General features: G+C 43.4%; 1 protein-coding gene and 1 long non-coding RNA gene across 5 annotated transcripts in view; one reads left to right on the forward strand and one right to left on the reverse strand.

Annotated features, from left to right (window-relative positions):
• Positions 1 to 4,243: 4,243 nt before the first annotated feature.
• On the reverse strand, positions 4,244 to 4,839 carry LOC308072041. Its single transcript, XR_013931472.1, has 2 exons — positions 4,723 to 4,839; positions 4,244 to 4,632 (listed from the first exon to the last, which is right to left on the reverse strand). It is a non-coding gene; the product is annotated as an uncharacterized lncRNA (long non-coding RNA).
• Positions 4,840 to 5,534: 695 nt separating this feature from the next.
• Positions 5,535 to 14,243, forward strand: part of SRBD1 (S1 RNA binding domain 1) — a 128,105-nt gene continuing 119,396 nt past the window's right edge. For 2 of the 4 annotated variants that reach the window (XM_080408287.1, XM_080408290.1), the window contains exons 1-5: positions 5,570 to 5,684; positions 6,883 to 7,021; positions 11,813 to 12,006; positions 13,314 to 13,396; positions 13,827 to 13,992. In XM_080408287.1, the coding sequence (XP_080264413.1) occupies positions 13,314 to 13,396; positions 13,827 to 13,992 (249 nt within the window). In that variant the 5' untranslated portion in view covers positions 5,570 to 5,684; positions 6,883 to 7,021; positions 11,813 to 12,006. Of the gene's footprint in view, positions 5,695 to 6,882; positions 7,022 to 11,812; positions 12,007 to 13,313; positions 13,397 to 13,826; positions 13,993 to 14,243 lie in introns of all 4 variants that reach the window. The other 2 variants (XM_080408288.1, XM_080408289.1) reach the window with 2 other exon arrangements.

Genomic DNA, 14,243 nt, shown 5'->3' on the forward strand with positions numbered 1-14,243 from the left:
TGCTAGATTAAGTGAGAGACGAGCCACACTATCTTCCTCTCTGCAGCCATACAGGTAATGGACCATGTATGGAATATCAATGGATTTTGAAGATACACATCAAAGAATATGGTTCTCTGCCTTTGCACAAGACATGTAATTTGTCTGTGCTTTTGGCCTTCACAACAGGGAAACAACAAGGCTGCAGGGACAAACACCAGTGCTTTCTTGGAGCAATTCAGAAGATCTTTGAACACATTCTGACAATAGGTGTTTCATCCTATATGTGTGTAGGGACTCTACATTATATGGACCATGCACCCTGTGTCATCCACACCCAAAGAAGAGCTACCGTAAACACATACTGAGCAATTACACAGCAATGGCCAGTAGACTCAGTAGCTGGCTCAACTAGGAAAGTTGGTTGCAGTGTCTTCTTTAAAGTGAAACTTTGGATCTGAGCATAGAGGACCCTCATTTTTATGAGGTATCATGATAAATACTGTGAAGACTGTGGGGCACTCAAAGTCTGTGACGGTGGATGTCACGTTAGTACCCTGGACAGGCAGGGCTTAAGCTAAAGTAGGGTCTAACTATCTGACCAAAGCAATAAGCTTGCAGTAGTGGCAAAAGTAACAGTGACATGGAACTTCCATTTACAAGTACTCACTACCAAACAAAATAAAAACAATAGTGTTTTGTCCAGCTGACAAGTAGAAAACATGAATACAGTGCAGACTATTTCCTGACAGATCTCTGCTTCTGCTGATTGACGTTTCTATCAGCCTAAATAAAATGGTTACTTAATAGAGATTACCCACAGCACTGCTGGACACACAGCAGTGTTTAGGAGTCAGAGGCACAGAGGACGGTGCCATCACTCTATATTTTTGTACAAACACAGGCAGTGAGATGGTCTCTTTCTCAGAGACCTTTCAATATAAATACAAGGCAGGAAGAAACAGAAGAAAACAGAACCAGATGGGTATTATAAAAGCACTTTAGGAATATATTGGCAAGATGGATAGTAGACTTAACACTGGCCATGTTCTTCTAGGCCTTGTAGACAGAAAGAAATTGAGGTTTTAAAGCAGGGCACTTTTTTTTCTTTTTTTGCAGATGCTCTTATGTCTGCTTTGTTTGCAAAAGGCCTTTGCTAATTAATTGGAAAATTACTGCTTTTTCTTCTGCAGGGCCACGCAGACAGGTGCAAACAGATACAAGCAAACTCTGCTCATGCTCTGAGCTGCCCAGACATAAGCTAGCCTCCATCTGGAAGATGTAGAGTCATGTTAATGTGGCACCATGCCCAAATTAACATATTCTGCCTCTCAGTAGTGCTCACTAGCTTAGGTTTGTGCAGTTATCTTACTTCTGGACTGGGGCCTTCCAGTGTCTGACAAGCAAAGGGCACCAGCAGAATTTTCCTGTCTTTCTGGCCTCCTCTATGTACACATATCTTTATGTCGTTACATGTTGTCACCTTTTGCTGAGAAATGGACTGTTAAAAATCTCCTAGTTGTACTCCCATGAAAACTCTTGTCAGTCTGCCAAGCTGATAGCAAAACACATGAGCATCTCATGATTCAGCTCACACCATCACCAAAACAGCAGTAATGGCTGCAGAAGAAGCTAACTCCCAAGCTGCCAAAGTGCTGATGTAGGAAACAGAGGAGTATGGATTACATTCTTTATGAAGCCTGAGTACAGACCATATGACCCTCAGCATGTTCCCGCAACATGGCCAAGAACCAGGTTGCACTCTCATACCATAAGTAATGCCACATCTGCCTCCAATGGCAAATTTTTGGGAACACTGCGAGGGACTGGATTTCCTCCAGTTTTCAAGGAGGAGAGAGGAAGACCCAGCAGATTGCCCCAATGGCTCACCTCACTTCCTGACATTTCAGGTGGCATCAGTTTTCTGGCTCCCAGAAAAAGAGAAAGAAATGCAGCTATGCTGAGTTTCTTCCCACTGACCACTGTTAGGACCTTGCACTAAAATGAAAAATTCGACTGGTGTTATATTGAACTATGGCTACCATGGAAAAGATATGGGTTTCAATCCCCACTGATAATATAGGATATGGGACAGCTGCAATCAGTTTGGCTTTCACCTTTCTATCAGACTTAGGAAATTGCACTCAGCCATAGGAGTATGCTGCCGAGAATGCAACATGGAGGGACTCAGTGCAGGGGAAAGGGACAATTCAGGTTGCTTGTCAGATTTTCATTCTGCCTCCTTGTGGTTATTTCACTGTGCTAGTCTCACAATTATCCATGAGATGCTTCCATTCATCAGTAAATATTTGTACAAAGGGCAGTACAAAAATTACACAACGACCTCTAAGCATGGCTTTCTGCTTGGCTTTGCAGCCTAAATAATACTTTTAAACACAGCTTTAAAAAAACATATTAGGAATATGTATTTGTGTGATAACACTTGTACTAATACACAGATGAGAGATTTTACCACAGTTATAGCTGGCCTATCTTTTGCAAGCAAGTATATGCTCATTTGTCCGGGCTGCAGATTGCTAGGAAGCTGTAACAGCATAAAGCTGGAGCTCATGTGCTCTCCGTTAGCAGGGCCCATTAGTTCAGGTTAATGCTGCACTAGCTATGGCTACGCAGCTTTTTGCCAGCACAGAGCATAGGTGGACCTTTTGCTTGTAAAAGAGCACATGCACATACCTTGTGCTGAGGAATTTTTAAGCCCAAGCTTGGGAAAGCATTCTATTCAGGGCAATACTGGAACAGTCTGAGACTTAAGTCCTTCTGAAACCAGAGGAGTAATCTGTGTTTAAACTTAGTCCTATGCTTTAATCTCCTTTTTTACTATTTCGCTATCCTGGAGAGAGATAAATGTAAGCATGTGCTTTCCTGAGCTGAGCTCTGAAAACATTAATGTGCAGCAGTTCAGAAAATGATTTATTAGTGTCAAATCTAGCCCTTCTGAAAGAACAGTGGCACAAAGAACAAGAATTCCATCTGGGAAATGAAAAGCTATTTCATTTTGTAACTACATTGCATTGTACTAGAAAGTAAATCCTACACATGTAAGAGAGGAAAAAAGCCTTGTATGATTAGACTAACTTTATTGAAAAATATCCAAATTAGGTAGTTTCACATTTTATATATCTAATTGAATTTACAACTGGTTCGTTCTTTTGAACTGAACTCTGAAATAATTAGGTAAATGCCTTTTTAAAAGTTTAGAGACATGTCAGTCTTAATCTTTTGCAGCAGGGGTCTCTATAAACAAATCTAAAATAACCCTGCTAGCATAGAATACATATATATCAGAACAGACAGTAAAATTACTGACTATAGATAAGGAATGGTATCACTGTAGGTGAGCATGAAAAAAATCTCCAAACAATTTTATATAGGTAATTTCCTTAAAATGAGTTGTACAGGCTTAGCCCATCCTTAGAAGAACAGTGACCTAATTTCAAACTATTAATAGAAGAGAAATAAAGTTGACTCCATGATATTACTTAGACGTAGGAATTTTAATGCAGTGCATCAAAGGAATCAGATGACACAGGCAGTATTTTTATATTCTGCACAAAGTTTCACTGTATTACAAAATATTATCAGACCAAGTATTTAAATATGATTTTAAAGCTATTTATAGTCACAACCTTTTGTCCTTAGTTATATAGTGCACTGAGTTCCTATATTTAAAGTTTGTTTTCACATTGGCATAAGAGCAGCATCTGGTCCAAAATACAAAAAAATCAGAACCTTACCTATTATAAATGACAGGGGTTTAGCTGAAAAACTGTCTGACGTTCTAACACGATTTCATATGTATGACATTAGCTGGTTAAATTGCAACAGCTTAGCCTTAGCAATGGATATTTCCCTAGTATTAGACTAAACTACCCTTTGCTTAGCTCTTACTAGGACAAAATTCCAAGTGAACCAGCTCTGAGCCTGCAAACACTTACACACTCGATTACCTTTAAAGACGTGAACAGTCTTATTGAGGTCTGTGAGTCAGATCCTCAACTTGTGTAAATCACAGGCCTATTTAAATCAACAGAGCTGTGACAGTTTATATCAGCTGAAGATTTGGCACCAGAGTTACAACCCCATGCATAAAGACAAGTATGTGCATAAGTCTCTCTCTGGGCCCCTGAAAGCTACAGAGGTCAGGTAAACTTCACGGGAAGAGAGAGACTGCATTGAACATTACTGTGTTTGAAGTAATTCCAGACCGTTAAACATGCATTTATTATACAGTCAAGATGAAAAATTATGAATTATTTAAGTTTATTACACCTTAGTTACATTTAAGATGTTGCCGTTCCAAGGCTGGAGGAGCTGGCTGGTAGTTATGACCACAAGTTACAAATATTTATGATACAAAGCAGAAGACCTTTTAGGGTAATGGAAGCTCGAAAGGCAGCTTTAGCATTACAGCCCACTTGTTTCACTCTTCTAGTGATGGCCCCAGAAACCAGCAGCCATAACACTTCATGCATGAGATGGGCTTCACAGCATCCTTCTCCATGTTAACTTGGTGGATAGAGATGAAAAAGGAACACGTGGAGATTGCAGGGAGATGTAACTTTACGTTAAGCCTTAAGATGGGCAGCTGACACTTGGACATCATTTCCAGCACTGGAGCACAAATGTTTATAGCTATAAGGACAAACAATGCAAGTTCTAGTCTGTGTGGGTAGGGGAATACAAACATCCTATGTGTATGTAGATGTACATACTCTGACCTACCCAGTGGGCTGAAAGGACACGTTTTTATTTCTGTGTCTTCTGTGGCCAGCCTTGGCCCGGTACCTCAGCTGTACACAAATGTGATTTCCATTTCCCAGCCCCCCTGTGAAAAATAACGAGCCCCACATTACAGTGGGGTGGTTTTTTTTGGCTAGAAAAAAAGCACTGGAAATGTTTCCAACACCTTTCAAACTCCCACCAACCCAGAACTGAACCTAGGCACTGCAGCCCCACTCTTTGTCCCCGGTTTAAGTGACGGCGGCTGACGGCTCGCAGGGCGGCAGGCGCGGGCCCCTCACCCCCTCACGGCGAGGGGGGGCACCAACACGAGGGGCAGAAGGGAGCCGACCGTCACCACGGGCTGCGTGCGGCCCTCCCCAGGGAGCCCTGCAGGCCAGGCCCGCCTGAGCAGGCGGGGGGATCTGGCCTGGCCCGGCCCCGTGGCCCAGGTCTGCTCTGGCGGGGGGAGAGACTCCCACAGCCGCACGGGCTCTGGGCTCCCGCCCTGCCCGCCGCCGGCACCGGCCCTGCCACCGCGGCCCTCCGCGCCCGGGCCCGCGCCACACTCACGCCGCGGCCGCCGCTCCAGCGCCACCTGGCGGCACGCCCGGCCGTATCCCGCCGGCAGCGGAAGGGCAGCGGGGCTGCACGGTAAGCACGGCCAGCCCAGGAGCCCCCCGACCCCGCCGCCCGGCAGACCCTCCGCTTCTGGCGAGCGCCGCGGGGTGGTGGGGACGGGGCGGGGCGGGCCGGGTCCGTGGGAGCGGGCGCGGCCGCCCCCGCCCCCCGTCGGTGCCCGCTTCCTGCGGCGCGGCGGGGCTGCCGCTTCCTGCTCCTCCCCGCGGCGCGTCGGGAGGGCGACTCCGCCATGGTTGCCCTGGCGGCCCTTTCAAACGCGGCAGCCGGCAGCAGGGGGTAACGTCTGGGGGAGCCTCCCGCCCCTCGCCGGGCCCGGGCCGAGGGTGAGGCAGGGTGGGCAGCGACCTGCGGCGCTGCGCTCGCCCCGGCGTCCTCTGTGCCGGGCCGCGCCGCGCCGGCAGCGAGGGGGTCTCCTGTTGTCTCGGTTGCTCGGGTGGAAACGACCCGTCTTGTTCCCAGGCCACCGTGTCTGCTCCCTGCCTGCCCCCGGCCTGGGGGCGAAGGGTTGCTCGGGGCTCCCCTGTCACGGTGCCCGGGGCCCCGCTGTGCGGGAGCGGCGGGGGCGGGTACGGGGCCGGGGACGCGGGCGGCAGCGCCGTAGGGCCCGGGGGGGGGGCCCGGGGCTGGCGGCCTCCGCCGGGACGCTCCCTGACCGCCGCCTGCCGTGGGGGCAGCGGGGCGCGGTGAGGTCACCTGCCCCGTGGCTTTGCCTGGAAACTGACGCCTTCCAGGCGAGGAGGGTGAAATTTACCTGTTGGTCCTTCCTCCCGAGCGCTGCCAGCGGGTCTGAGGAGAGCAGGGTGTCGCTTGCGGGAGAGTAGTAAAGTGTATCTTAAGCTTAGTCACGTTGCTGGGCCAAAAAGCAACGATTTGGAGGGTAGTGAGTCACCAAAACAAAAGCAGCACTTTACTCTCAACTCCCCTTGTGACTGCAAGATTCCAAAACGTGTGTTAAAGGTGTGATAACCCCCATGTCGCCATGTGGAACAGATGTGCACCTTCCGCATCCTTCAGGGGCGAATATATCCCATTGAATTAAGCTGCACGGGAGTGTTAACTGTATGACTAGGTTGGTGGGTTGGAGGGAAGGAGTAGCTGCACATGGTGCAGCAGCCTGTTACTGAATGTGAAGCAGTATCCCTCTGACTTCAGATAAAGTTGTCTATTTTCATAGGTGGTCTGAGATAAATGGATTAAAAAAAAATGCATGGGAAGTGTTTGTCCCATCCCCCTTCCTGCACAAACCTCATTCTGGTTCATATGCAACAGGCTGCTGCATAATGCAGGCTGTTCCTTTTCCCCAGTGGGACCACTATAAGTTACAGGATCAGGCTTGGAGGAGAGTGTGCTTTGTAAGGGTACAGGCTTTGTGGTTTGCAGTTTTGGTGGTACTTCTGTAAGTAGTAGCAGTAAGTGGTACTCCTACCAGACTTACACCTTTTCAATTAGCACTGGGGGCTGTTTTGCTGTATGTGTGTACCCTGTGTGTCTCTCCCTTTCTTTCTGGCTGTCATTTTCCAGTTAGCACTGGAGTCTTCTGCTGTGTTTGCAACTCCTTTGTCCAGGCAGGCCTGACTGGCTTTGTGCAGGAAAAGTCCTTGGGAATCTACTGCACCAGCTGCTCTGAGTTCTACAAGGTTTTAACCTCGAGAGGATTACAGTAAGTTGGATTTAGATTTTGAAGTACAGCTTGGTTGTTATAGGTGATAAAAAGCTTCTGGAGTGATAGAACAATTTCCATACAAGTCTCCACCGTTGATCTGTCTGGCATTTTGTTTCACCTTTGCTGTTGACAATACGCTCACACTTTGATTTCTTCTTAGGATGTTACTCTGGCATACGATGGAGGTGTCTTAAAATGACAAGCAAAATCAACTGTTTAGAGCCTATGTGTAAATACTGAAGTGGGCCATTCTGCTGCTACTGATAATGGTCTGAAATTTACTTGTCATGTGGGATTCGTAGTGCTTTCTATGTCATGCCCCAGATGCTTGATGGTGTTACAAACTGTTGTTTGGCTAGTACTATTTGATTTAAGAAGAAGCTAAAATGCAAAATTCTATTATCCTTGCTATTTTATTCATGCTAGTGAAGCAAAGGCTGCAGAGCAAAGTTTGAATATCTTCCTGGATAGACAATTTCCTTCTTGGAAGGAACACATTACTTCAATTGCAAAACAGCTTTAGAAGTTTCTGTGTCCTTTTCTGCTGGGAAGGGATTTTTTGCAGTTACTGAAATGAAATTAATTTCCAAGTATATGTGTGGTAGTGGTGTGTTTCATTGGTTCTGTGTTGTGGTGTTTTGATGTTTGGGTTTTTTTCAAATCCTGTACCTTCAGGTAAAAGAAATCTATTTGATTGATTTGTAAGGTGCAGTAGACTTTGTTGATACTCAGTTTTGTATTTCTGTAGTCATGAGGGATTTATGTGACCTAGTGTAGTAAGGTTATGAGTTTTAAATTTGCCATAATGATATTCCTTTGATTATACTGTGGAAGTATGATCTTTTCTGTAACTTTCAAATGTTCAATGCAATTTTTTTCTTAAGTGCCCTGTAGAAGATGTCAAAGTCTATTAAGATTACTGGAGCAATTTCTGACTTAGAAAATTGTTGTTCAAATCATGGAGCTACAAAACATAGTCTTGCGCTAGTGCAGGGATTTTTTGATGGTTTGGGAGAAAGGGGAGGGAATAGTGTTTTTTCATCTAGTTACTTTTATTTCTGCAAACAGTTGCTTATGCCACCTGGATTCACATATGAAATTTACCTTTAATGGGTAGTACCTTTGCACGAATAGGGAGGTTGAAGATGGTTTCAGTCTCTAAATGAGACTTGGATTGCTCCTTAACGTAATAAGGCCTTTAAAGCCTCAACCTACTTCTGTTCTCATGCAGCCTAGAACTCCTATTTGGGGAGAGAGACCAGAGGAATGTCTGGTTTATGCATACCCATATCAGGATTCTGTACAGTGAAGTATAACAAGAGCTACTCTGTCACTCTTCTTTGTTCTTGGTGTGGCCCAACACCAAACTACAGTAGCCTTATTTTAATGAGTTGCTGAGAGGCAGGGAGAAGACAGCCATCAGGATAGGTCTAGCGTGTTGCGGAGCTCTGCATTGAATGCAGAGAATAGAAGTGGTGGGAACAAAAGAACTGGCAACAAAACTGATGCCAAACTGTTTGAAGAGTAGACCTGGGAGATATATTTTTATGCAATAGCAGTAATTTAAATGGTTTCAGCTCTTCTTCACTGGACTGTATAATAGCTCTGCAAAGTCCTCCTTCATTTTTAAGTGAGAAGTACTTTTGAAGAATACGCTATAACTGTTTCGGGTTTTGTGGAGAAGCAAATTTAGTGATTATTGAGTGTGTGAAGCAAAGAGAATTTGGGTGTTCCAAGCAATGATGTTTCATGCTGCCTGCTGTCATTTGGGAGATGGACAAGCAGAAGAGTTTTGATTCCCTTGAATAGAGGATCAAGGGTCTAGTGTGAAGATTCAGTATTCAGGTTTCAGCCTTTCACACAGGAGCAAGAGATCGTATGTGGACAGATCTGAAATGAAACAGGAGTTGGGAGCTTAAGTATGTGGGAAAGGCCAAAGTTTCCAGGGCCTAGCTAGTGTTGCCTGGCATGGAAGTAAAATACTGTTGGTGAGACGATTGTTAAGAATTCTTTTTCTCAAAGAACAACATTTTTAAAAATTAAGGCAAAGTTTCTGACAATGTACATAAAATAAGGAAAAAATGTGTTAGCATATGTTACATGGAAGTTTGCTAGCCTTGGATTTGAGGAGAGCTGATAGAACAGAGCTTGCAGGAGTTCAGTATGCCAGTCGATAGTCCAGTGAAATCCTGCACAGGGTGCCTGGGTAACTTGTGCACGTCACTGGATACTGCACATTTACTTCCTTCAGGTGCTAAGTACAGGAGATGCTGAGCAGTGTGAATGCCTGCAATAACATACAGCAATAGTGAATACAGATGCAGGAAAGGAGAAATGTTTGCTCTGACCTGACTCCGGTATAAATTGGTTACTCTTAATTTTTCACCTTTGTAGTTGGCTTTTTCTACAGCCTGTTTCTTGGGTCTTCCTGCCTCCCTTTGGGGACTATCTCTAAGCTTTTTTTTTTTTTTTTTTTAAAAAAAAAAAAAACCTGCAATAGTTATTCATCATCATCAGTGGCATTTAGACTTGTTGCTTTTTCCTCCTCTTCCCTGCCTCCCCCTCTGCAGTGAATCACAGAACTGTTTTTCTTAGTCATTAACTGTAGGTGTTAGCACACCCTAGTGCAGGCAGCTCAGGAGGAAAATTTCAGACAGCTGTCTAGTAATTTGGAATCAAATCAGAAGTACTTTTGTGAATTCAAATTAAAAAATGATTCTTTGTAAACAAAAAGAATATACATGGCAAGTGTAAGGTTCTTGTTCTACAAATATGAAATACGGTTTGTTGTATGCATTATTAGAAGGGGAGGTGGTTATAACTTCGCCCCACCTTACAGTCAAATATCATGACTTTTTTTTTTTTTTTTCCCCCTTTGCGATACCCCATGTTTGATGTCAGTCTCACAGATGCTTTTTGGTATTGGGCTTTCATTTTGAGCTGTAGAACTCCATTTTGGCTTCTGACCATGGCTTGTCTGTTCATGCAGAGTTATTCTCAGATAAATTTAATTTGAACTAAGATGAGATGTGAATTTAAAGCATAAAACTTAAGTGCAGGTACAAAAGCCTTTAGGAACTAAGTTACCACTCTTTTCAAGAAAATTTAGGTTAATAAAATAATTAAAGCTGGAGTTTATATATCTGAGGACAGTCCCGACTTACTATGTGCTTGTCAGAACTGACACAATATTGATGAGTGGGACAGAGGACAGGTTCTGTGCTGGTCTTAACTACTTTGATCTTTTGGATCAAACATGTTTGATGTTTTTTGAGCTTTCTGAAGGACAACAAACACTCAAAAGATGATCTAATGATTTTTTGAAGTCGAAAATCCGAGCAATCAAAAGAAAAAAACAAACAGACATTGAAGTGTCCCAGAAAGACTTAGTATTATAGCATGTCACTTACTAGTCTATTTGCTGCTTTCTTCTGCTGGTGTGGTAGTTCTGCTTCACTCAGTGCACTGTATGAAGAAAACTAGACTCCGATTTAAGGATGTAGGAGCGAAAACCAATCTGTTCACGAAGAATATGGAAAATGCCTGGTGTCATAAACCAAGGAGCTCGTTTCCTGTCCTTATGCTGATATAAAGAGTTAAATCAGCCACCAGTGTTGGATGGGGTGGGGAGGTCGATTAGGGAATTATTGATTGTTTTTATTAGGGGGTGTTTTTTAAAGTAGGGCTCAACACAATAGTCCGAAGAGTCTCTCCAACAGTTATAAGCACACACCGCTTAGGCCATCAAGGTACATCCATGCCATGGAGGTAACTACATCAGCAGTCTCTGTCTGCTGAGCCTTAGCTCCACCTCAGCATCACCTCCACACCAGACAAATTCTGTAGCCAGGCCCGCAGATTTCCAGAGCCCCTTGAGCCAGCAATTATCACACCTCTTTGTCTTGATGACGTAATGACGATAAACCTTTTATGTTCAGGAGATGAACGTGGCATACTCTATGGCAAAACCCCCACTGATTTGATGGTGATAAGGCACCATCTTATCAGGCCTACTTATCACATCCTACACCATCCCCACAACCCCCCCTCTATAACCATACCCACGATCACAAAAACTGCAGCCATCCTAGTCACAATCCTAGGCATCATTCTAGCACTAGAACTATCAAATATAACACACACCCTGACACACCCCAAACAAAACATCTACTCAAACTTCTCCACCAACCTAGGATACTTCAACCTACTCACCCACCGCCCTAGCACCACAACAATGCAAATGTTGAGATATTTTGGGACCCTGACCTTGACTGCTTGAGGTGAGAGGGAAAAGTTAGCAGAAAAAAGACCTTCCAGGTGAGGCTTTCTTTTTACCTGGGCTTTTGAGTAAGCCCCAAAACTATTGTGGTGATATACTGAGTGTTCAGAACTGGCAGGGAAGTTTACAGGGTGGTGTTACATAGAGGCAATACAGACCTCTGGTGAGAGAACATGCATGTTGGCTTTTTCCTTCTTCCTTGCTATGATTCAGTGGGTAACTATGAAGAAGCTGGTTAGTGTTTAAAAACTGATCATCGGTTTCCAAAATTGCCTGGAATACTGAAAAATACTCAGCTAGCTGAACTAGCTGGAGAAGTGTGACTGATGATGATATTGTGAGATGAAAACCTTGTTTGAAGACAGAGAACTGTGGGACCCAACCATGTGAAAAGTGTCCCATTGCCTGAAAAAAAGGGATCGGAGATCCATCTGGCTCAGATGTTACCCAGCTCTGGAACTCTTGGTTTTGGAAATGTTAATAATGTTTCTTGTTTCTCCCATTCACAGGTTGAAGCACAATATAAAATGGAAACATTATTTTCTGCCTCTGAGGTAATAGGAAGAAATAAATAATTAATTCAGGACTATGATAATGACTGTTCAGGTGTAAAAAGTGAAGGAAAACAGAGAAGCAGAGAGGCTGGGTGAAGTTGCAGGTGTCTCAGAACTGACAGTGAAAAGTCACCTGGGAAGCTAATAAGGTGAGTAATTTTTTTTTTGTTTGTGTGGAGATTTCTGTTTTCCTGTGGTAGATGCGTATTCTAACCAGTCACAGAATGGGATTTCAGCTAGTGGAACAGCACAGAAATGCTGACCTGTTACTGACTGTGATGGTCGCTACAAGGTGGTGTTTGGCAAGCTAGCTAACAGCTAGTGCTATGTAATGGGGGCCTCAACTGTCCTCCTGCTGCGGTGCTGAAATTCTGGTGCTGCTTTACAAGGAAAACTTGCTGAAAGCCATTTATAACAATAGTTATGCTTCTAGTGCCTGAACAGAGGCCAGAATGAAGCTGGATTAAAGAGTATTTCACCCTTGAGTTGAATAGGACTCTGCAAAATGCTTATCCAGTCTGTACGTGCAAACATGGGACTATAAGGCTTGCATTGCAGTAGTAAGCATGGGTCAAAGGTCAAAGTGCAAAAAGTTAGAGAATAGAATGTGAAGAATGATGAAATTCTACCAGATAAAGGTAAAATGTGTTTAAGAATATTATAGTTACAGAAATGCTTTATGGTGTTTTTGGTTTTTTTGGGTTTTTTTAATTTTAATTTTCTGGCAGGTAGAATTTTGAGGGTACCGAAAATTCTCTAAAACTGTCAAGTGTGATTATTGAAATTCATGGGCTCAGCTATTACCAAAAAGTCTATACTTGGTTCACTGAAATACGGCTATTGTAGGTGTGAATCTTGGGTCAAGAAAAAGTCTATGCCTTCCCTTTTTACTCTTGGTAATTGTTTTATATACTTTCTATATGCTAATGAGCAGCTCTTTCAAAATCATTGTTTTATTACACATACGAATAACAGAGAGTCTTTAAAGGTGAAATTCCAGATCAAAATGGACAATTTTCTTGGAGTCCTGTTTGTATCAAACCATATATGAGCTCACTTTACTACATTTTATTTTTATTTTCTGTGCTTCTTAGATAGATGGAGGAAAGACTGGCATAGTATATAAGTGACACCCAATAATATGGCTGAGAACCAGAACTCCTTTTGCTAGGATAGTTTTACATGCAGGCCAAATAATTACCTCCATTTGAAGAGGAAAATAATTTCAGAGGCTGTAGTGCTAGATGGTCTGTTTGCTCAGTTGAAAAGATCGTTGAATGTGTGCTGCTGTGGCCTAAATTCTCTGGATACTAAGAAATCCAAACTTGCTCTAGAGGAGGATTTTGTGATGGGTGAAGACATTTTGAGGACATACTTGGCAGTAAGTTAAAGGGCTGAATAAGAGAATACAACTTCAACCAAATGTTCTATTTCTCTCTTCTTGCCTCTGTTTCAGATGTCTTCTCTGCCGAGGAGGGTGAAATCTGAAGCCAAAGTCCTTACATCAGAAGACAATGAACTACCTTCATTTCTTGATTCGTAAGGTTTTTTTTGTTTCCTTAGGATTTTTTTAAGGTTTATGATAAGCATGAGAGATTGCATAAGAGCAGCACTCAGTTTCTGAGAGGTTGATTAAAAAGCTTAAATGCACAAAACTTCAACATAAAACACAAATTACCTGTGCTGTTTCATGATCACAGTGAAGATAGGGTGAAACTGAATTGCCTTGTGTTGAAACAGAATCAGGTGTGTACACATCCCCGTGACCAGGTTCAGGAAGGCTTGGTAAATTGTTCCAGCCATTCACTCTGCAATAGCGTGAAAGACCTGTATTTGAGACTGCCTACCTTTCTGCTGATTTTTCCTGTTCGCTTCCTTTCATGTCAGAAAACACTCAGACTGGCTTGCTTATGTATTTTTTTTTATTATTATTCTCATAATCAATATTGTTCTCTCATTTGTTTTTCAGGAGCTCTGAATCAGAGGAGGAAGAGGAGGCATGGGAGCCAAAAAGCAAAATTGCAAAGAGACCTAGATTGCCAAAGAAAAATGAGGCAAAACCTAAAAAAGCTGCTGCTCCACGGTCAGCTGTGGCCAGGAAGAAAGTCAAGAAGGTAGCAATAAAAGAGGAAATGGTGAGTACCTGTAAGCAGGAGACTGTGGTTGGCAAGTAACATGAGCAGAGTTTTCCCAATTCCAGTTCACTTGGTTGCCTGAGTCTGATCAGCTCATATGATTCTACCGTTACTGTGAATATTCAGTATGTTTGATAAATGTGGCTTTCTTATATATTTAAGTGTCCCAGATCTAAGTGCCTTCCTTTAAAATTTTGGCCAATGATAATGGGACATGGTTTTCCCTGCAGATCTCTTTTAAAATGAAAATA

Source organism: Falco punctatus, assembly GCF_963210335.1.
Source record: "Falco punctatus genome assembly, chromosome: 12".
NCBI lineage: Eukaryota > Metazoa > Chordata > Aves > Falconiformes > Falconidae > Falco > Falco punctatus.